At 43.7% G+C, this 23,254-nt stretch overlaps 1 protein-coding gene and 1 long non-coding RNA gene across 5 annotated transcripts in view; one reads left to right on the top strand and one right to left on the bottom strand.

The window, feature by feature from the left end:
- Nucleotides 1-23,254, top strand: part of LOC112059236 (uncharacterized) — a 73,323-nt gene that overhangs the window by 28,097 nt on the left and 21,972 nt on the right. Inside the window, exons 6-7 of the long non-coding RNA XR_010601361.1 lie at nucleotides 1,605-1,708; nucleotides 16,501-16,691. This is a non-coding gene — a long non-coding RNA (uncharacterized LOC112059236). The remainder of the gene's footprint in view (nucleotides 1-1,604; nucleotides 1,709-16,500; nucleotides 16,692-23,254) is intronic.
- The window catches only part of IL15 (interleukin 15), a 74,588-nt gene continuing 59,424 nt past the window's right edge, over nucleotides 8,091-23,254 (bottom strand). For 3 of the 4 annotated variants that reach the window (XM_005284314.4, XM_024103431.3, XM_065596404.1), the window contains 5 exons: nucleotides 16,982-17,085; nucleotides 13,790-13,883; nucleotides 13,161-13,202; nucleotides 11,905-12,069; nucleotides 8,091-11,286 (listed from right to left, as the gene is read on the bottom strand). In XM_005284314.4, the coding sequence (XP_005284371.1) occupies nucleotides 11,161-11,286; nucleotides 11,905-12,069; nucleotides 13,161-13,202; nucleotides 13,790-13,883; nucleotides 16,982-17,085 (531 nt within the window). In that variant the 3' untranslated portion in view covers nucleotides 8,091-11,160. The remainder of the gene's footprint in view (nucleotides 11,287-11,904; nucleotides 12,070-13,160; nucleotides 13,203-13,789; nucleotides 13,884-16,981; nucleotides 17,086-23,254) is intronic. The other variant, XR_006174427.2, reaches the window with a different exon arrangement.

Here is a 23,254-nt window from a genome sequence, read left to right as displayed (position 1 = left end):
AATAAATAAATGTTTTTGGGGGTATAGATCAAACACTCATATCCCTAGTGATTAAACTGAATTTACAATTATGTCTGCACAGTACCCACAATTGCTGTTATCCTAAAGGATAGGAAAGACACAAACTATTTCAGTGCAAAATCTCTCCATGTTTTCTTCAATAGCTGTTCCCTTTGGAAGGGGAAATCAATAACCCTACATAATTGTTGCAAGGTTAAAAAAATCATTATTTGTAGAATTACACTTAAAGGTATCTCAAGTATTTCCATTATAAACTCAGTTTTCAAGAGTAAATAACTTGACCCGAAACTCTGCATACTATATTAAATCAAGAACATTGCAGAAAGAAAAAGAAGCAAAAATATTTTGCCTAAATAGATCTTTGCACCTCTTGAAGTATAATAAATTATGAGGTTATGTCTCCAGTGCCTCCTAGAGTATGCTGGTTTCACAGTAACCGTGTTGACAGAACACTTGTTTGAAGCAATGTCAGACATTTTCTTTGCAGACGTGTTATTCGCTGTGGCTAGGTATACAAAGTACATCCCTGTGTCCCAATTATTTGAAGAGAGACTCTCTTTAAAATGGTCCAGAACACAAAAGTTTCTTGGTAATAATGGAAGAGTTAATATATTAGCTTTTCTACTGGCTAAAATTCTTTGAGATAATACAATACAGTGGTATTCCCATATGTGATGGGGTGTTCATCCCACATCAGCCCTGAAGGGGTTAAAGTGTCTCAAAAGAGGTCAATTCACCTTATAGGCTATACCTGGGGGACAGCCAGGACCTGATAAAGCCTAGCTGGGGGGAGTAGTATAAAGCCAGGAAGTTTTCACCAGAAATGGGGCTACAGTGAAAGAGTCTGCGTTTGCTCTCTGGGCACAGAGAGGTGGGTAGGAGGAAACCCATTGCGGAGCAAAAACCTTAGGATCCTATACCTGACAGAAGAGGTTTACCCAGAGAGTTGTGAGGAAGAAACCTGGTGGAAAGCAGAGTAAGAAAAAACCCAGGGCCCGAGCAGCAAGGGTTTAGACTGGGTAGCCCTCATCTGCTGATGATAGAGTCCCTGGTCTGGACCCTGAAGTAGCACGTGGGCCTGGGTTCCCCTACCAGCCACTGGGAAGTGGCACAGACTGGAAATTGGCACAGAAGACCGCCTGGGACGGTATACAGACAGTTGCTCCAGAGGGACTTTGATACCCCAAGAGGGGAAGACTATGTAGTGACCTAGCCAGAGGGCTGAGTCATGAAGAGCGTGGTGCTGTGAAGTATTGGAGGAGATACCACCACTGTGACAGAGTCACTGACAGAAGGGGATGCCAAACTGGGCAAGAGCTAATCCCCAGACCTAGCCATGAGAAGGCACCGTAGTAGTGAGTGAATCTTGTTACACCATAATCACATTTACATCATATTAGGTAGAAACTTCTTCCTTAATCCTACACATCTAGTTGGTCCTGGAGGGACAACTCTATAGGTAGGAAGGGTTATTTAGGTTCCATCACTCATTCACTCTTTGGTTTCTTCAGATACCACCAGCAAGAGCGTTGATTAGAAACAATTGTTGTGGAAGTTTTATTATAAATTATGTTTTGTTGCAGTAACACTGTGACCCTAAGAACACCCCAAGGCTGGAGGACAAGAGACTCTGGTATCTAGCAGTGAATCTTAGCTGGCCTGATCAGCACCTGGACAGAGTGATAGGGTAAGCAGGAAGTATAATGGGGGGATGTACCTTTGACATTTGCTTATATATTGTCTGTCTTTTTTATTTAGATTGTAATATCTGATTCAGATTTTTTGGACCGGGCCAGCACAATGAGTCACCCAAACACACTGGCAACCTGGACTTTTTGTTAAAGCCACTTTTTGCTCTAGCCACTGGGGGCAGGGGGTCTCGGGGCTCTGGCCGCAGGAAGGAGGGCAGGGGGGCACGGGCAGAAGGGGCAGAGCCGGGGCTAGCCTCCCCAAAGGGGGGCTCCACCCATGCACAGAAGCACTGCAGGACAAGTGGTGACACAACCCCTTACCAGGTTTGGGTTGAACCCCAAAGCATCAGACACCTAGAGGTCCAAATGAAGGATCAGGGCCCCATGGTGTTATATGTACACATACATATGTAACATAACAAAAATATTGTCCCTGCCCTGAAGAGCTTACAATCTAAGTATATAAGAAGGTGAATACAACAAGGAGACTGGGGAGTGTACAAGGTAAAAACATCTCTATTTGGTACTGTAGAACTCTGCTGACAGACTTGCATACAAGATGGGGGGAAATATTTTTCCCCCATTACTCTTTTTTTTTTGGTGCCATGAATCTAACAGTTCTGTTAATCTAGAGTAATAGGTGGGGAAAATTAAAAAAAAATGGAAAACTGATTAGTAACAATGGCCTGTCTAAGATCATAGGCTCAGAAAAAGCAGCAGGAAATCTTTTAGAACAAAGATTAGTCAAGTATTGCTCAGATTCTTTTAAAATACTTACAGATAGGCACATGGGTCCCACCAGTGACCGCAATACAGTTTGGGAACCAAATCTTTGCAAACCCATTAATAACCTCCTGTGCGTTGCCCAGCCTTATAACCCTGGAGAAAAGCAATTTCTTAATAGCAGCACACACCTCCATCACAATTTCTCCAAGAGTTGATCTATGGCCACCAAACTGGTTAGTTACAATAGCAAATGGAGGTGGGGAGCTTCCAGATGGCACTGGCCATCCATATGGAGGGCAGCTCTCACATAGGTGCCACCACTGAAGCTCCACTGTGAACTCTGCACAGATTTCTTGGAAAAGGAGTTTTAACATCCTGAAGTTCTGCCACCACTGTTGGTCATTCCAGATCTGCAGCACTATTCTGTCCCAGTCAGTGCTAATTGGGTGAGCCCAAAAGGAGCACTTCAGGAACAGTTCAAGGAGAAGTATCTGCTCAGTCTCCTCCTCAGGGGCTATTAGTGCTCTTGTGCTGAATTAATTTAGATAAGCTTGCAGCAACTTATTGACATTCACTACCATGGGAATTGCATTGCTCACCAATGCTTCCTCCATGCAGCCTGACAGCACTTAAAAATGGCACTGGATTGCAAAGAGCCAGATGGATGATGGGAGAAAAGGAGAGGAATCAGAGAATTATTTAGTTTGACCTCAAGCCCCAGAACTTCATTGCAGTCCAGGAGGTATCCCACAATGCATAGCATGAAAAATCCCAGAATGTATCAATTATGGTAAATTCCATTCTTCTTCCATTCTACCTACAAGAGCGACCCTCTGGCTTTGGGTCAGTATTTGGGTTCCCAAGGCCTTAGCTGCCCTTCTTTCCCTTTTTGTCTTTCTACCCTGTCTGGGAGTGGAGAACAAATCTGGGGATATTTCAGAGAAGATTGGGGGTTGACAGTCTGCTGTGGATGCCTCACCAATTTTAGGGTCTCCATCATTCTCCAATCCCCCTACTGGGAGTAAGTTTCCAAACCCTGTGAAGTCCCTCCCTATGAGCACCGGGTATGGGAGTTTAGCGATTACACCTGCTGCTACCTCAATAGTGTTCCCTTGGATCTCGATTTTTACTGGGATGGTGGGGTAGTAACTAACTGTCCCATGGACACATGTGATCCCCGTACATTTAGCCTGCAGCAGCTGACTACGCTTCACGAGCTTCCCTGAGATAAGCATGATAGCACTCCCCGAATCAACCAGTGCCGTGGTCCCTACCCCATTTAGTTTCCCTGGTCTGGTATACATATGTGGGGTTAGTGAGACCCCCACAAGGTGGATTAGGGAGCATGGATCTGCCCAGTTCCCCAGGTTACACTGCATAGGCTCCTCAGCACTGGGACACTGTGCAGCTATGTGTCCCCACTCCCCGCAGGCATAACATCTGTATGGAGCCCTAGGTGTTCCCCGGTCTCTTGGTTTGGGCAGTCTAACATCACGATCCTCTTCTCCCTCATTGCTCTGACTCTTTGTGGCCTCTGATGGGCCTTCAGCCTCTCTCTTTTTCCACCTGGACACTCCTGGTGGCCCAGTCACCCGAACTTTAGGGCTTGGTGCTGCTAGTTTAACCCGGGGTGCCTCTTTCTTAACTGGTCGGGTCAGCTCCCTCACTGTCCTTCGCCTCTCTACCAGGGCGACAACCTTGTCATAGGTGGAGGGTTTGTTCTGGCTTACCCAGGCACGAAGGTCTGGTGGTAGTCCCCTCATGTATCAGTCGATGACCAGAACCGCTAGTATCTCTTTCGGACTTTCGTGCGAGATGGATGAGGTCATACAATTGGGACCGCGGGGTTTTGTCTTCCTGGCACCTCCAACCGTGATAGGTTGGAGGGCCCAGCAGTATCACGGTTGGAGGTACCAGGAAGACAAAACCCCGCAGTCCCAATTGTATGACCTCATCCATCTCGCACGAAAGTCCGAAAGAGATACTAGCGGTTCTGGTCATCGACTGATACATGAGGGGACTACCACCAGACCTTCGTGCCTGGGTAAGCCAGAACAAACCCTCCACCTATGACGAGGTTATGCTGTCATTACCCCAGATCTGGCCAGGATATCTGCTTTCAGCTGGGGGTAGTCTGCCGCAGCCTCTTCAGGCTGATCATGATAGGCCTTCTGGGCCTCCCCACACAGGAATGGGGCAAGTATGCCAGACCACTGATCTTGAGGCCAGGCCTCTCGTAGGGCTGTCCTCTCAAAGGCCAGAAGGTATGCTTCTACATCATCCTCCCGTGTCATTTTCTGCAGCCAATGGCTGGCCCGTATGAGCCACGTCCCATCATGGCCGCAATTCAGCGCTGTAAGGGACTTTACCTGGTTTACCAGTTCCCGCAACATAGCTCGGTCTTGAGCAGCCTGGTCCATCAGCAGGCGATTAGTCTCTTGTTGCAGCCACACTGCCTCCTGTTAGGTGGCTGCCTAGACACGGGTAGCCTCCTGCTGGGCCGCCATAGCTTGTATCAGTGCCCGCACTGTCATCCATTGTGATGAAAAAAATAAACCATCTCCTTTTTTTTTTTAAATCACCCTCCTTCTTCCGCCACACTGTGCACCCCAAGATCCCACTCCTGACACCAGTGTGACAAAGTGCCTCCTCTATCTTGTGGGTCCTGCGCTTATTGGCAGATTTTCTTGCTTCAGAGATTCACCATGTGGGTTGGGGAACAGCCCAGAGACCTTCCCCTCTGGGAGAACCCACAGTCCAGGTCAATTGGGAGCTTTGGGGGGAACCCGGGCCTGCCCTCTACTCCGGGTTCCAGCCCAGGGCCCTGTGGACTGCAGCTGTCTATAGTGCCTCCTGTAACAGCTGCATGACAGCTACAACTCCCTGGCCTACTTCCTCATGGCCTCCTCCAAACACCTTCCTTATTCTCACCACAGGACCTTCCTCCTGGTGTCTAACGCTTGTGCTCCTCAGTCTTCCAGCAGCATACCCTCTGAGCTCCTTGCACCTCTTGCTTCCAGCTCCTCACACTCGCACCACAAACTGAAGTGAGCGCCTTTTAAAATGCAGGTGCCCTGATTAGCCTGCCTTAATTGATTCTAGCAGCTTCTTCTTAATTGGCTCCAGGTGTCCTAATTAGCCTGCTTGCCTTAACTGGTTCTAGCAGGTTCCTGATTACTCTAGTGCAGCCCCTGCTCTAGTCACTCAGGGAACAGAAAACTTCTCATCTAGTGACCAGTATATTTGCCCTCTACCAGACTCCTGTACCCCACTGGTCTGGGTCTGTCACACAACATATTATGCATTTTCCAGAACTGCCAACAACCATGGAAAAAAATTGATTGTATTAGGTTCCATGCTAGAATATATACATTGCATTTCTTTCCCTGTTTTGATCTAATTTTTCCTAGCATGACTATGGTTATCACCATTTAATAAATCCTGGAACACGGAGACCACATACTAGATTGAAAACATTACATTTTGTCCCACATGAGTTGTTCACACAGAGTAATGTTAATATATCCATTGTTTATAATGGCTGTCTATATTTATTCATAAATACAGTGTACACATCTTCCTTGTCAAAAGAGGATTTTTGTTACTACAAAAATAGAATGAATTCAGGCCAGATAAACTTAATGGCACATTTGCCATCTGGGCAAAGCAAACAAAACAATAGAATACACTTATATGAAGATAGAACAATCAAATTATGAAATAAAAATACATTTGTGCTGTAGGCTGATCTATTGCACAACAAATAATTTAGCATCCCAAATATTATGTATATGTTTATTTGACAGAAGATTCACAAACCCGTACAGAAAAATATAGCACCTAAATGTTGGCACTGGAGGAAATAGTGGGCCTGATTCTCCACTCAGTCTCAGCAGTTTTAAACAAACTTAGTAACATTTGTATTGACCTGGCATAAAGAGGAAACTCAGAGCCACCTAGTCTCTTGTTCTGCTGAAAGATGTTAATGGCTGCCATCATCGGGAGTGGAGGATGGTCTTGGATCCAAAGCTAATCACAAACCAAGTACTCTTTTTGAAGCTCAAAGAAGGCACAGTCAAGCCCCTTTATGTAATAAAAACAGCTGCGGGAGCTGGGGTGCTACTACTAAAGGAACTAGGCCACATGGTAGGGCAGAGCTAAGCCCTGTGGACTGGGGGGTTTCCCTGGTTGCAAATGCAGAGGGTGCAGATTCAGTTTTAGCCTGTGTGTTGGGGGTAGGGGGGAAGAGCCTAGAGAAGGAGTGGTGAGCGTGACCCCCCAGAGGAAACACAGAGGCTAGGGACAGGGCTTCTTGGGTACTGAGCTCACTGGAGTGGCAGAGTTGGGGATTTCTGAGTAAGGAAATTGCCTGCTGTAGTTTGTTTCTTGTTCAGGGAAACAGGATTTGGTGAATTAACAATCTTACACTAAAAATATATTTGACTCATATAATATATAATCAAGTTCTCATGTGACTTTCATATACTTTAAGGCCACAGAGACCACTGTGATCATGTAGTCTGACCTCCTGAAGAGCACAGGCTATAGGACTACCATGAGAATTCAAGCTGTGCTTGAACTAGAACAGGGGTCGGCCAAACACAGCACGCAAGCCGATTTTGACTGGCACGCTGCTGCCTACCTTGAGTCCCGGCCTCCAGCCCCACTCAGCCCCCCCGTCCACCGCTCTCCCTTGCGGGGGCAGGAGGCAGAAGCTTGCTCCTGAGGCAGCCAAGCTTCCCCCCTCCCCCGCTTCTTCCCCCAGCCTGGTGCTTTCCTGCCCCTTCTCCTCCCCCTCCCTCTCCCTGCGCCGATCAGCTGATAGCCCTTGGGAGGGGGAGGGGGAGCAGAGCAGAGCTGAGCGGCAGCGTGCTCGCTGCGCCATAGAGGAGGCAGAGAAGAGGTAGGGACGGGACCTTGGGGAAGGGGCTGGAACAGAGCATATCCCTTCCAGCCCCCTGCCATGAGCCGCTCAGGGCAGGGGGCTGGGAGCACTCCCACGAGCCAAGCACCTCAACCCTCTGCCTTGATCCCTGAACCCCCCCCCACAACCCCCAGCCATCTGCCCTGCACCTCCACATACCCCCAGCCCTCTGCCCTGATCCCAGAACTCCCACACACACAGCCAGCCTTCTGCCCTGACCCCTGAACCCCCATCCCCACTGCCCTCTGTTCTGACCCCTGAACCCCCCCACACACCCAGCCTTCTGCCCTGCACCCCCCCACCCCTCTGCCCTGACCCCCCCCCACACCCAGCCCTCTGCCCTGCACCCCCAGCCCTCTGCCCTGACCCCTGAACCCCCCACACCCCCACTGCCCTCTGCCCTGACCCCTGAAAGCCCCACACACCCAGCCTTCTGTCCTGCACCCCCACAGCCCCCATCCCTCTGCCCTCACCCCTGAACCCCCCCCACACCCAGCCTTCTGCCCTGCACCCCCCCACACACCTCCAGCCCTCTGCCCTGACCCCTGACCCCTCCCCAGGTCTGGGGTCCCGGCTGCCGGCCCCTTGCCAGCCAGCATCCCGGCTGCAGGCCCCACTCAGCCCACTGCCGGCCTAGGTGAACAGAATCCCAGGTTGTCAGCGGGCTGAGCAGGCCGGCGGCCTAAGATCAGCATTTCAATTTAATTTTAAATGAAGCTTCTTAAACATTTTGAAAACCTTGTTTACTTTACATACAACAATAGTTTAGTTATATAATATAGACTTATAGAGAGAGACCTTCTAAAAAACGTTAAAATGTATTACCAGCACATGAAACCTTAAATTAAAGTGAATAAATGAAGACTCGGCACACCACTTCTGAAAGGTTGCCTACCCCTGAACTAGAACATATCTTAATTTCAAGATTTCTACTGACTGAGACTCTGTCACAACCTTTGGTAAGTTGTTCAATGGTTAACTACCCTCACTGTTAAAAAGTCACATCTTATTTCTAGTCTGAATTTGTCTAGCTGATTTTTAAACTCTAAGGGCCTGATCAAACTCCTATTAAAATCAATGGGGAGAGTTGCACTGGGTGCATCAGAAATTGGATGGGTTTCTTAGAGAACTGGCAGTATCATAGAATTTGACTAATACTGATCCACTCCTATGTCCTTTCTGCTACCATCCAGGCTTTCCACTCCCATGAGGTAACTTCCAGAATAACTTCCTAAACTGCTGTAGGCATCCCTCCTGTTAGAAGTGCATAGATTCTGTGATCAATCTTTCTGTTGAGACTGACAAAACAGTGCCAATTTTTATAGGGATTTTAATAATAGACATCTGTCCAGTAGGAACTAGACTGAGAAAAATCACCAATTCATTTCATATAGACCACTGCACAGTCATCAGCTTTCAACTTCTGGGCCAGATTCCAGATTCCAATTGCTAACCCAGGGACTGATGAATTGGAATTTTTGGTGGGCATGCAAAAGAGAATCAGGCTGCTACAGGTGGAAAACTCTATATGCCATGACCAATTCATTGAGCTATACCAGGGGTTCTCAAACTGGGGGTCAGGACCCCTCAGGGGGTCACAAGATTATTACATGGGGGGTCGCGAGCTGTCAGCCTCCACCCCAAAACCTGCTTTGCCTCCAGCATTTATAATGGTGTTAAATATATAAAAAAGTGTTTTTAATGTTTAAGGGGGGTCACACTCAGAGGCTTCCTGTGTGAAAGGGGTCACCAGCACAAAAGTCTGAGAACCCCTGAGCGATACAGTTAATTTTTAGTTACATTTTCCCACACTACATATAAATAGCACAATGGAAAAAATGTTCTCATTGGCCTGTGCACATATAGAACTGAATCCTCCTGGCTTTACTCACACATTCATCTCATTTAAATCAATGGGATTAGTTGGGTAAGGCAAACAGAATTTGGTCCAGAATGTCATAGCACTTCAAACACAATAAAGCCAGAAAAGAGAGAGCAGGAAATCACAACTAGCTTGGCAAACAGTCTATTGCCAGTCTCTTAATAGTGCAGGGATGGGCAAACTTTTTGGCCCGAGGGTCACATCGGGGTTGCACAACTGTATGGAGGGCTGGATAGGGAAGGCTGTGCCTCCCCAAACAGCCTGGCCCCTGCCCCCTATTCACCCCCGCCCACTTCCCGCCCCCTGACTGCCCCCTCAGAACTCCCAACCCATCCAACCTGCCCTGCTCCTTGTCCCCTGACTGCCCCCTCCTGGGACCCCCGCCCCCTAGCCAATCCCCCCCGCTCCCTGTCCCCTGACTGCCCCGACCCCTATCCACACCCCCACCCCCTGACAGGCCTCCCGGGACTCCCACTCCCAACCGTCCCTGTTCCCCATCCCCTGACCGCCCCCATAGAACCTCCACCCCATCCAACCATCCCCTCCTCCCTGACTGCCCCCCAGGACTCCCTACTCCCTTACCCAACCCCCCCTCCACCCCCTTACCAGCAGCAGGAGCTCGCAGCCACGACACCCAGCCAGAGCCAGCTGCACTCCCCACACTGCCCAGTGGGAGCGGTGGGCCAGAGCGCGGCCCGCGTGGCGGCATGGCTGCGGGGGAGGGGGGACAGCAGGGGAGGGGGCTGGGGATTAGGCTCCCCAGCTGGGAGCTCAGGGGCTGGGCAGGACAGTCCCGCGGGCCGGATGTGGCCCGCGGGCTGTAGTTTGCCCGCGTCTGTAATAGTGCCTTAAAATTTGACTAGGGTAGATGCTTGTGAAATTAAGTATCAGCTTTTGGTAACTTAATTCCCCTTCATCTTTTCATTCTATTCTTTGATGGGGATGGCTGTTTCCTGTTAGAACAATTCCTAAAACGTTTTACCATCACTGCATTTTCACTGTACTGCATTATTGTGTGTATCCATTTTATTCACTTCATCAATGAAAGTTATAAAAAAGCAGACAAATTCAGGCAGTTTGAATTTACAGCTGCACAACTGCCTCTTTCAGTCCTGCATTTTTTTGATAATCCAGACTCTGGTTTCCACACACGTAGGCCCTGATTTTGTAAGCTGTTCTATGAAAGCAGAGTGCTGTAACTAGGTAGAGCCTCACTGAAATCAGTGGGGTATTACTTGGCCACAGGGGTCTGTTCACATGGGGCAACTTGCAGGATCAGAACCCTGTTTGTTACAGTCAGAGCTATGTGAGCTACTGTTTCCCATGACTTTACACATGTGGTGATTGCTATCTGGGCTCTCAGCAGGGAACTGAAATAAGGCTCTCCAGACATTAAAGCATGAGACTGCATAGCCTGAGCTAAAAAGCCAGGTTCCGTAGTTGGGGACTGAGACAGACTCTGATCCTGTGGGGATTGGGCACAGAGGAGGACTCCAAACACATACTAGTCAGTGATCTTATATATATATATCTATATCATTCCATTTACACCAGTTAAACTTTCCTGGAAAATAAAATATTTGCAGTACAAGTTACTATGTTTTCTAAGTAGTAGTCAATTATTGAGACATGCAAAGAGCAAATATTTATCTAAAATGCTTATAAAATACACATAATTTTACATTTTAATAGCTTCCCAGAGAAAGTAGTAAATTAAAAATAAAAAGGCAAAATAGTCTGTGGCGCAGTTCATAGTTCAGATTATTCTTTGCTGTATTTTGTTTTTTCTGCCTTTCTGTCTTACAAAGTTCTTAAAATAGCCAAACAGTCTGTCTCTCCATCCATCCAATGATTATATTGCTTGAAGTGCCGGCAAAGTTTATGGAGTTTCCCTTAAGCACTTTCAAAAAGAAAGCCTATTTAGGAACGTGCGGTAAAAATTTCAGTTTGTGTTTTGCAAACTCTTCGAAAGTCTCTATAAATTTAATAAAATTTCTTTCTTCGTACTCTTCACATTGTTTGCATGTTATTTTATTCCTGTTCTGAAAAAAAAAAAAAAAAAAAGGGGGGGGGGGGGGAAGACAGAAGAATGGAAAAATGACAATTATTTGAATAAAAATTGGTTTGATATTAAAACTGGGGATAGTTGAATTGGTTTTGATAAAGAGCCAAATCTTGCTCACTTTCCTCTTACAAGAAATCCCACTGCAGACAATTGTCACAGGAGCGCTGCTGGAGGCTGCCAAGGAACCTAAGTACTGAAATGTAAGTGGCCTGATTTTTAAACATGAACTTGTAGAGCTGCCAGTGACTTCAGTGGGAGATGCAGGTTTTCAATCCCTTTGAAAACCAGGCGATATATCTTTAGGTGTCTAAATATGGTCCACTCTCTATGAACTTCAGTTTGAAAATGTTGGCCATGGGGTACCAGTTTACACATGCACACACAGTAGATGGACCCTCTTAAGTATTTGTTTTGCTAACATTGTAGAAAACTTTATTCTGAGAAGAGCTAAATTCTGTCCGTGTAAATCAATGTGTGAGTGGATGACTGCCATTCACACCCCTGTCATGCGTATCTGACAGCAGAATTTATCTCAAGCCATTAAATGCACTTTTTTTTGATTGTCCTCTTTCCAATGATTGTAGATGGCACTTACCGGACTGTTCAGTAAACTTGTGTTCTTTGGTAAATTTGCTTTTACATTTGCCAGCACATTCCGCACGTGCTGTTTGATTTTACATCCTTTTCTGATTTCACATTCATGGGAAATCACTTTCAGCTCTAACAAAAAGCATTCCATCACTTGTACTTCGCACTCATCCTAAAAATGAAAAATGTTAATGGCTTTACAATAGAAAAATTAAAGAAATAGGTGCATATGTGGTATATAATTTTGCAAACCAGCAGCTGATTTTGATCTACTGTGTATTTGTTTTGCCATGCAAATGTTTGTAAATATCTATCATGAAAGTTAATGTGTAGCTTGGTTAAATTACGTTTAAAGGTGGGTAAGGACATAACAGGCTTGATGAAGAACATAAATACCAAGATAGGATGGGAATTAATTAGGATATACTTTGGGGTATAATTAAGAATAATGGGATCAAGTTATTATTAATGATACTTAGCTCTGATAGCAATTTCCATCCAAAAATCTCAAAGCAATTTTTAAAAAGGGAGTATCACGATCTCTATTTTACAGATGGAGGAAACAGAGATGGATTGCCTCAGGTCACACAGCAAGATCAGTGAAGAGCCAGGAACAGAACCCAGGTGTTCTGATTCCCAAAGCCATGCCTGATCCATGGGACTATATTGCCTCCCACTTAAAAAACTAAAAGTTTTGGCTATCAAGAGAACCTTCCTGACAGTAACATCTATTAGGTTGTGGAACCCTCTTCCTAGGAGAGTCTAGAAGCCGCATTGAGGAGATCATTTTAAAATTAGATTGGCTACATGACCTCTCTGATGATTGTGATACACATTTTATCCCCTAAACTGAAATAAATGTGTAAGATAGTTATCCCTAGCTTTGCCATTCCTTCAATTAGAAAGGTGGATGCCTATGCAATTTAGATCTTAACACTATTTTAGAATGCTCTAGCAGAGTGCACAATGTTGGAGAACCATGTTTTCTTCTGACAAAAAGGAAAGTTCTTCCTTTTGATAAAAATCATTTTGTCCTTCCTTTTTAATTGACAAACTTCTATAGCCAATGATTCAGTAGCCATATCTGCTTACAGTCACCCTGATTAATACAAATAAAGAATGGAAACTTATTTTTAATGCAAATGATTTGGTTTCAGAAGCTTTGATCAAATTAAACATTAATTGCCTTTAGCTGGTTACTTCAGAAGAAATAAGGATATCACCCTTAGACCAATCTAGGTCAAATTCACAAAATGTACTTACTGGCTTGTCTGTATATGCAGTGTATAAACAGGCATCAATGCTCTAAAAGAAAACAGATTTGTATATATAAACAATAATTCTTGAGTTTAGGGATAATAAAGTCAATCCTACCAAGGGAATGGCCTAGCTCAGTGCTCAGTCCTGCAAGGTGCTGGAGGTCACTGAAGTCAGTGGACATTGAGAGTCCCCAGCACCTCACAGCATGAGGCCCTTGTAAGCATGAGATTCCCAGCATGAGGCTCAAAGTAAGAAGCACATTTCTGGAGCTGAGTTCCAGCAGTACTTTCTCAGAAGAAGCCTACTTCCAATTCTTCTCTTCAGAAAAACTCTCTTCTTGTTTTATCTGACTAAGAACAAATGCTGCAGAGATTAAAATATTGCATTGAAGGAAATAAAAATTGAAGATGAAAACACTTAATTTAAGGGGCTATAATGCAGGATCCACCCCATGTGTCACATATTGTTATCTACTCCCCTGCTTATTCCTGTGCTATAGCATTACATCAGTTCTCTTCTTTCCCTCCCTTCTCCCCCACTTACTTACTATTTAAGCACTGGGCTAGACAACCAACTCCAGGTCTCTTCCTATCCAAATGATTCTATGAAACGTTAATGCTTTGTGAACTTACATCAGATGTGTCTTTAATCTCATGCAAATCATCTATAACTGCCTCCCACCTTCTTCTTTCAGCTTCTATTCCTGGTAGATATGCACTGATGCAGCTAAAACAAAACAACCACAAAAACAATTAGGATATTTAGTAACATGCACACATCTTTTCTGAAGATAATAATGTAACTAAGACTTGTTGGCAGAAGAGCAGTATCATATTACATATATGCCACATATGCAGGCGTATGTGACAGACTGTGAAGCCCTATGATAAAGTATGGAACCATGAAATATATAGGGAATACTGATGGTACATACTGGTATGAGGGTTTAATCAGCAGGAGTCTGGGATGATCCCATTACTCAGAAGTGGAAAAACCACAAGTAAATTATGCTAAGCATCATTTTATCTCCTGGTGATAAAATGTCTATCCCACATCATCTTGCATATGCCCATATATATGACTGAAAAATTAATGTTACCAACTTTAAAGAGGGTTCAGCTCCACAGGGCCAGAGTGAGAGGTTAAAACTATTTAAAGTAAAATACCTAAAATTGTTCTTTCTAGATATAAAAATGTCACAAATTTGAAGTCTTACAGCTTAGCCTCATCCAAGGCTAGATTCAAGTTCTGAGTCCTACTGAGGAAGGAATTTCCTCTTCCAAATAGTACAGTGCCTGTTTTTAGCCCTGTGAAGGTGTGGGCTAGTGGATTTTTAAACTGTAACTCTTGATGTATAAAAAGCTGTCACTGGCTCAGGACTGAATTTTGCCCATCTTGAACCTCAGGGAAGAATTCTTCCACATTAGACTGTAAGAACTTTGGAACAGGGACTGTTTGTTATATATGCCTCACTCGCATTCTTTAATTGGCGGCCTCTAGTTATTACAGCAATACAGGTAATATTGGGAGAGAAGGAGGAAATATTTATTTGGCTGGTTGATTTTAAAATAAGTGGCAGATGTTTTAAGCCGCTCAATGTTTTGAAATAGTCAAATATAATCACAGAGATTGATCAGTGGGCAGGTAATGTAGTCACAGGCATGTGATAAGTACATATGTATAACCTCCTTGTTCAATTTTACCTTCGTGTGTAGATTATCGTATAACCCTCTAATTTATCACATGGTTCCCAGTCATAAACATAAACATGTTTTGATGATAATATTGTGCATGACTGCAAAGCTGTATGATAATTTGCCTTTGTCATGTACCTTCGATTGTCTCACCTGGATTCTACCAGAATGACAACTAATATTTCAGACATTCAATAGGTCAAACAGCTGACAGAATTTTTTTTAAAAAAAGACCCTTCACAAAAATGTTCCGGATGAGTGCACATACACCATCTACACACACTTTCACTGGTCTGAGGAGCAAGTTGGAAAAGATGGGCAACCACCTGGGAACATGCCAACAGAATCAAGGAGATGTTGGTTGAAGGTTGGTTTGGTCACAATGTCATGGACATGTCAAGTATCCTCAGTTTGGGTGCCAATCTTGAAACATCTTAACCTGATTTTCAGAGGCCTCCACATGTCCCACTGATTTTTAACTAAAGCTGTGGGTGCCTCTGAAAATCAGGCCCTTAGGGCTAGATCCATAATCCAAAATTTAGATTCTCAAAACTCCTGCTCATCTGCCATCTTACCCTGAGGTGCCTAAGTTTCTGCTGGTAAAGTCCCTTATAAAGTACTTAAATAGTCATTGGGCTAAAGCGAGCGAGAGAGAGAGAGACAATGACTCTATAGTCTAGTGGTTTGGGCACTCACCTGGGAGACCCAGGTTCTACTCCCTGCTCCAAAAATAGTAAGCATTTTATACAAAGTGGAACAGCATCAACGGGAGAGATGGAGAGCTCTCCCCTGGAATATCCTATAGTCCAGTGGTTATGACATTCACCTGGGAGGTGGAACACCTGGGTTCAGGTCCCTGCTATAAATCAGGCAGAGTAGGGACTTGACCCCAGGTCTCCCACATCCCCGATGACTGCTCTACACAGTGGGGCTATAAGATATAAGGGGGGCTGACAACAGCACCACCATCTTCACCTGCTGCTGGCTTCTGTGAATCCTATTCTTAGGCACCTGACTCTCTTCATGCATTGTATAGGGAGCCTGGGCACCTAACTTGGAGCTGTGGATTCTGCTATGTGACAGGGTGCCTAAACTTTAAGCATTGCAATGCCGAATCTAAGGGCTTGTCTACATAGTAATTTACTGTGCGGCAAGCCATGGTGTGACTCTACAGTGCACCAGCTTGCCGTGAAGTAACATCCCATGTGGACACTTACAGTGCAGTGAAAGTCCCGGATTGCACTTGGTTTCCTACTACTTGAAAGTCTAGTACATTATGCTGCACTCCAACACTTTCACTGCACTGGACGTGACTGTGTGGCAAATAGGTGCACTATAGATTCTTGCTGCCTTGCTAACTTGCCATGTAGATGAACCCTTAGTTCCTTTTGTGGACCTAGAGTCTCAAGTTTGGCACCCCAAACTTGGTGGATGTTTTTGAAAATGTGGGCCTCAATCATAGATGCAACCACTGGGGCTTCGTTTGGGGGGAAAGAGTGGGACATTTCCCTCAAACTCCCAAGCAGGAGGGAGCAATAATGTCTTTGAGCCTGTGGCACAGGGCAGGTAAGGGAAAGCCAGTTCCAGCCCTTCTGCTGATTTTGTGTGCAGCAGTGGCAGACTTAGCATTCTTCTCTCGCTCTCCCTAGGGGCTAACCAGCTGAAAGGCAGAGGTGGCACCCAATTCAAACAGCAGGTGGATCCAGAGGAAAGAATCCAGCTTCCTTCCTGTTGTCTACACTTACAGGAAAGGAGAGGAAGAATTCTCTCCCAATGGACCTGGAACAATGAGAGGACAGAGGACACTCACCAGCCCTCTTTCCTAATGAGACGGAGGAAGGTACTGTTGGGATGGGACAAGACAGTCCCTATTAGGGAGACTTGACCCAAAAAGGGGGTAGGGAGTGAGCATGCAGGGCACATAGTGGGGCAAAGGGCACTTGGGATGTGAAGCACAAAGCACTGGTGCGGGAGGAGATTGGGGAATACTGAGCTGGTGAGGAGGGTGTGACATGGAACCCGTGGGGAATCCAGCTTTGTAAAGTGACTGGAGATCATTGGGAGAAAGATACTGCACAAATACAAATAATTATTTATTTACTAGCTTTGATTTTTTAAAATTATAATTACCAAAGAATGAAGATGGTTATTCTAGTCGCATTATTTAAAAATCTGAGAAAATGTCTCTTCAGATACTGCTGGTAGTGGAGACAAATTCTTCTCAGGTGTGTTTTCTGAAAGATAAGATCCAGGAAATAAGAAGTTACCTAAATGAGTTGTATGGCACAATTTGACTTTATAGGATATTTTTAGTATAGATTTAATTAATTAATCCATTAAGCAAGTCATCTAGTACAGACAATATTGCGCGTAGTGGATATTTTGTAAAGACGAAACCACTCTGTAGCTTTTTAGGAATAGGTAGTCACTTGCTGGTAGAAAAGCAGATGACAGGGCCACAGCACAAGAAACTGGAATGTGTTCTGGATCATGGGTTCCTAGCTTCTTCTATAGTATGGATCACATTTTAATACAAGTATTGTATTAGAGATCACTTGCTTTCCCACTCTTAATTTTGCAGACCACCTCTCGCCCACCCCTTTGCATTCCATAATATCTCTGCAGCATCTACAGCAATTAAATATGTGAAAAAGTAATATTAGCAAAGGGTTTTTAAAAAATGTTGGTACCTTCTTTTAATGCAATTTAGCACTTGGAAATATGAAGAGGGAACCAGCTCTCCATGGATCATCAGCAAGTGCTCCATAATTCAGAATTTGGAAACTTTTGTTCTAGACTGAACCAAAACCACTCTTATGTAGACTGGCGCAGTTCAATTATGGAGATGCACCTGTTGGGGATTGGGCCCTATGTTTTATTGCTAATAACACTGCTCTACAGCCAAAATGCTTCTGAAATAAATGTAGTCAAACTTTACTAATTCTGGGTTACTGAGAACGAAAATGATGCTTAAAATTGTTGATTGACTCTAGTTTTCAAGATATGCTATTGGGTCAGTATATACGACCCTTGACTTGGGAATGGCGGAGGATACGTGAGTTATAAAGGGAAGGGATCTCAATTTAAACCAGAAATGACTAAAATACATCTTTGACTGGATCTATGAATAAATCTATGACTGGGTTTGGACAGTACTTGCTTTTTAGGCAAAACAATGAATGATGCAATCTCAAGCTGGTATTGCGTCATACATGAATTGCATCATGTTATTCCTAGAAGTCATGGATGATGCAATCATAACGAAGCTTACATCACTCTGCTGAACAAATTGCCCTATATCAGCTCTAGAAATCATACAGTGTCATGCTCTCTTATTTGTCAGTGTTTAATTTTGCAAAGGGACACATTTCTGTTTAGCCAAAGTGAGCAGAGATGCCTCGTACTTGTGTGAACAGTGCAGATAACTTCTGCTATATTTGTAGTGAAGTGACTTTTGCATCACAAAAGCGCAGTATAACCACTATGGTTAAGAAAGCCTATCACCTTTATTTTGGCTGCAAAACTGGAGATCAGGACAAGAGGTGGGCCCCACACATATGCTGCAACACTTGTGCAACAAATCTTCACCAGTGGTTGAACAGGAAAAGGAAATCTATGCCTTTTGCAGTGCCAATGATTTGGAGAGAGCCAACGGATCATACCAGCAATTGTTACTTCTGCATGGTGACTCCAGTTGGGAAAGGTGTGTCAAAGAAGAAAAAGTGGACTGTGCATTATCCAAACATTCTATCAGCTATAGGCCCAGTACCCCACGGAGAAGGACTGCAGGTTCCTGATGCACCAGAATCATTCTCACTTGAGTCAGACGAGGAAGAGGAAGAGGATGAAACTTCTGGTCCTGAACCATCAATGTTACAGGACCCACATTTTCTCCCATCCTCCTCCTCTGAACCACACCTCATAACACAAGGTGAACTGAATGACCTTGTCAGGGATTTGGAACTACCTAAGAGTAAGGCAGAGCTGTTGGGCTCCAGACTACAGCAGTGGAATCTCCTGGCAGGTGATGTTAGGGTTTCCATGTTCTGTGACCGTCAAAAGGATCTTGTCCCATTCTTCTTCATGGAAGGTGATCTTGTAGCCTGCAATAACATCGATGGTGTGATGGCAGCCCTCAACATCGTTCACGATCCAGATGAGTGGAGACTGTTCATTGATTCATCGAAGAAGAGTCTTAAAGCTGTTTTACTGCATAATGGCAATGTTTTGCCATCAATTCCAGTTGGTCATGCAGTCCATATGAAGGAAACCTATGACAACATGAAACAACTTTTGAGGTGCATAAACTATGACCAACATCAGTGGCAGCTTTGTGGCGATTTGAAGGTTGTTGCTCTCTTGCTTGGTCTGCAGACTGGATACACAAAGCACTGCTGTTTTCTCTGCGAATGGGATAGTCGTGCAAGAGATTCCCACTACATCAAGAAAGATTGGCCACTCGACAGTCATTGGAGCCTGGGAGGAAAAGTGTTCAGCATCCACCACTTGTTGAATCAAGGAAGATTTTGTTACCATCCTTACACATCAAGCTGGGTCTGATGAAGAACTTTGTCAAGGCCATTGACAAAACACAAGCAGCTTTCAAGTACCTCCGTGGAAAATTTCCAAGGTTAAGTGAAGCTAAGATAAAGGAAGGTGTCTTTGTTGGTCCTCAGATTCGTGAACTTCTTCGAGATGATGCATTTGACCATGCACTGCGTGGCAAGGAAAAGACGGCATGGAAAGCCTTCCAGTTAGTGGCAATAAATTTTCTCTGAAACAACAAGGCAGACAACTACAGGTTGTTGGTGGAAAACCTCCTCAAGGCATACAAAAGCCTTGGTTGAACATGTCACTAAAGATACATTTTTTGCACTCTCATCTAGATTTTTTTCCACCGAACTGCGGAGCAGTGAGCGACGAGCATGGCAAGCGATATCACCAGGACATTGCAACAATGGAGAAACACTATCAGGGCAAATGGAGCCCATCAATGCTTGCAGACTATTGCTGGACAGTGACAAGAGATGCTCCATTTAATGAATACAAGAGACAAGCCAAGAAGCGCCAAGTAGACACTGAATAGGACTAAACTATGTACATAATAGTTTTTGCCTTTTGTTTCATAATAAATTTTATTTATATAACCCTTTTGCTGATTTTTAAAGTGTTACATAAACAGGACAGGTGAAATATTATCATGTAAAGCAACCATAAACACATGAAAGACCTAGGTTTACAATTTATGATTGAAACTCTACTATCTACACAATATACATAGACATAAAATGTAAAAACTTAAATATCTTAGAAACAGTAGCCGATCAGTTGTTTTAATTGTCATATTTGAATTCAGCACATCAAAATACATAATAAATAGCACATTTTATCTCTGAAGCAGACGACTTCTCAAAAATTGTAGACCAGTGTAATAGTCATTTATCTCACAGGGTTATTGTAAGGATTACTTATATTTGTAAAATTCTTTAAATACTGTGACAACATTCCTCCTCTATCTTGGTGGGTCCTGCACTTATTGGCGGATTTTCTTGCCTCAGAGATTCACCATGTGGGTTGGGGAACAGCCCAGAGACCTTCCCCTCTGGGAGAACCCACAGTCCAGGTCAATTGGGAGGTTTGGGGGGAACACGGGCCCGCCCTCTACTCCGGGTTCCAGCCCAGGGCCCTGTGGACTGCAGCTGTCTATAGTGCCTCCTGTAACAGCTGCATGACAGCTACAACTTCCTGGGCTACTTCCCCATGGCCTCGTCCAAACACCTTCCTTATTCTCACCACAGGACCTTCCTCCTGGTGTCTGATAACGCTTGTGCTCCCCAGTCCTCCAGCAGCACACCCTCTCCCTCTCAGCTCCTTGCGCCTCTTGCTCCCAGCTCCTCATACTCGCACCACAAACTGAAGTGAGCTCCTTTTTAAAACCCAGGTGCCCTGATTAGCCTGCCTTAATCGATTCTAGCAGCTCCTTCTTAATTGGTTCCAGGTGTCCTAATTAGCCTGCCTGCCTTAACTGGTTCTAGCAGGTTCCTGATTACTCTAGTGCAGCCCCTGCTCTGGTCACTCAGGGAACAGAAAGCTACTCATCCAGTGACCAGTATATTTGCCCTCTACCAGACTCCTGTACCCCACTGGTCTGGGTCTGTCACAATACACAACAATGTTATATAGGGATTAGTAAGTAGTATTTATTGTTTCCAAGATCCAAAGGCTTAGTTAAAATAATGTGGCAGTCTGTTGACCACATAACTTTACATGTTTTTAGTGGAAGACAGTTCCAGGTACCTGGAAGCTAGTTATGTAAAATATCCATAACAAACCACAAATAGATAATTTGTACTAAAGAAAGAACATGACAAATCATACTCGCACATGTTTTGATTTTCTTAACTGGTTCAGTATGGAGAATCACTCACAGTAGTGACTCAACTCATCTTAAAAAAAGAGCTTTACCACAGTGAATGGAAATCTGAAAAATCTGAGTCTATAATAGCTTGTAAGCCTCCAATGAAGGCTGTATGCTAAAACATTAAGTAACAAATTACCTGTCCACTTGTAAGCCTATAATGAGAGAGAAGTACAAGCTTATGGTTCTTTCAACCAGGACAGACCTACTGTGGTCACATCAACTTAAGTTGATCGGGTGCTAAGTATTATGGAGATGCAGCAGCCTCTCTATAGTTAAGGTTGCAATCAATTTCTGCTATAACTTTGGCTTGGAAAATCGATTTGACCTGAAGGTGGTCACATATACTCTTAAGGCAAAGGAAAACATTTGGAGAAAATTCTTCAAACTAGTTTTCATTTACAGGTCATAAAAATATTAGCCATTTTAAAATTTTAATTTTAGACTAAAGTTTCTGTCAATTTCTATCTCAAAAAAAGCCGGTTACTCCTCCTTCAAACAATCTATAAAAAAGAAGTTAAAACTAATATGTTCAGTATAACTGAAAACAAGAGGGTGTCATTAAGCAAAATTTTTTACTGTTTGTTGTGGACAGTTTGGGCCTCAATCTTGCTCTCACTGATGTCAATGGTAATGGGAGTTTTTTATATTGATTTTAGTGGATGCAGTATTGGGCATTATAAGAGATCTTCCTTAAGCCAAATTCTAGAAGCCTGCAGCTCTGATAGTGTCAGTTGTTTTACTGGTGATACCTAGTAAAAGCTAAGTAAAAGTTGCAATCATAATCCCATAATAAGGCTGATTTTGATCTTCCATATAACTTTAAAAAAAAATCCAAAAACCAAAAAAAAAAAAAAAAAAACATACCCCAAAATGAAGAAAACGTAAAATCCCCATGCTTTCAAATTTAAGATATGATTTAAAGTTTCATTGGCAACAAAGTTTGTTTAAATTGAGTAAGTAGAGCGATTAAAGTACCTTAAAATCGCAGTCCAATGTTTCCTTGTGCCCTTTGCTCTTTCCAACAAAATCACACTAGGTCATGGTAGGTTCTGATATTGGCTGGTACAAGAGGCAGTATTATTCAAGGTCCAGAATTAAAAAAAAAAACAGCCTTTAAAAATTGCCATTATTTGAAAATGGCAATAGTGAAACTGCCAGAGTGGGAAAACCACTCATAGAGATCAAGAATATTTCCATCATTGACTTCGCACCCATCCAGGACTACTTTTCAAAAGGAAATTCCAGGATGTGGTAAAATTACTCTTTTGCCTGCATTCTAAACCAAAAAGCCCTTTCTTTATATTTGATATGAATGTGGTTGCTTATTATGTGGTCATCGTATCTGGACTAATTCATTTCTTTGTTTTCAAGTGCTTGGATTTTGTAAATATAGTAGGTAACTACATTATTGTCACTTAACAACCTTAACTGATTTTTTAAATAAAGAATTTGGGTTTCGAATAGGTAGTGATTTTCTAATGCCTCTAAAAATGGGGGGAGAGGGGTAGGGGAGAAACGCTCCATGCACACTTTCACAGGTGTTTTATGGTCTCATCAAGTTTTCATAAATTTACAGAGTATCCAGTTAGAAAGGGCCTCCTAGATCATCTAGTCCAATGCAGGATCATTTTGTATACCAATTTATTCAATATTTTATCTTAACTATTTTTGAGCAACATTATTGATGGTAGCTCAACTACAGACTCTGATCAAATATTCCTTTGGCTTGAACTCACTGTTGCAATTTAAAATTTCCCCTTTGCCACTTTCAGGTTTTCATTTCTGGTTCCCCCTAAACCAGTAGCCAATTCATTGCTCTCTTGTTCTATAGTATTATCTTTCTACTACATTTGCCTTATTTTTGGATGAAATAAAAATAGGGATCCCTGAACTGGGGACTCTACAAGTAAAAGTGAAGGAATAAATGATATTTAAATATTTTGTTTTTCACTATGCTGCACTTACTGGTAACCACATATAGT

This window comes from Chrysemys picta, chromosome 5 (genome assembly GCF_011386835.1).
Source record: "Chrysemys picta bellii isolate R12L10 chromosome 5, ASM1138683v2, whole genome shotgun sequence".
In the NCBI taxonomy this organism is placed as follows: Eukaryota; Metazoa; Chordata; order Testudines; family Emydidae; genus Chrysemys; species Chrysemys picta.
The sequence above is the reverse complement of the archived record's forward strand: the minus strand, read 5'-3'. Positions and strand labels throughout refer to the sequence as shown.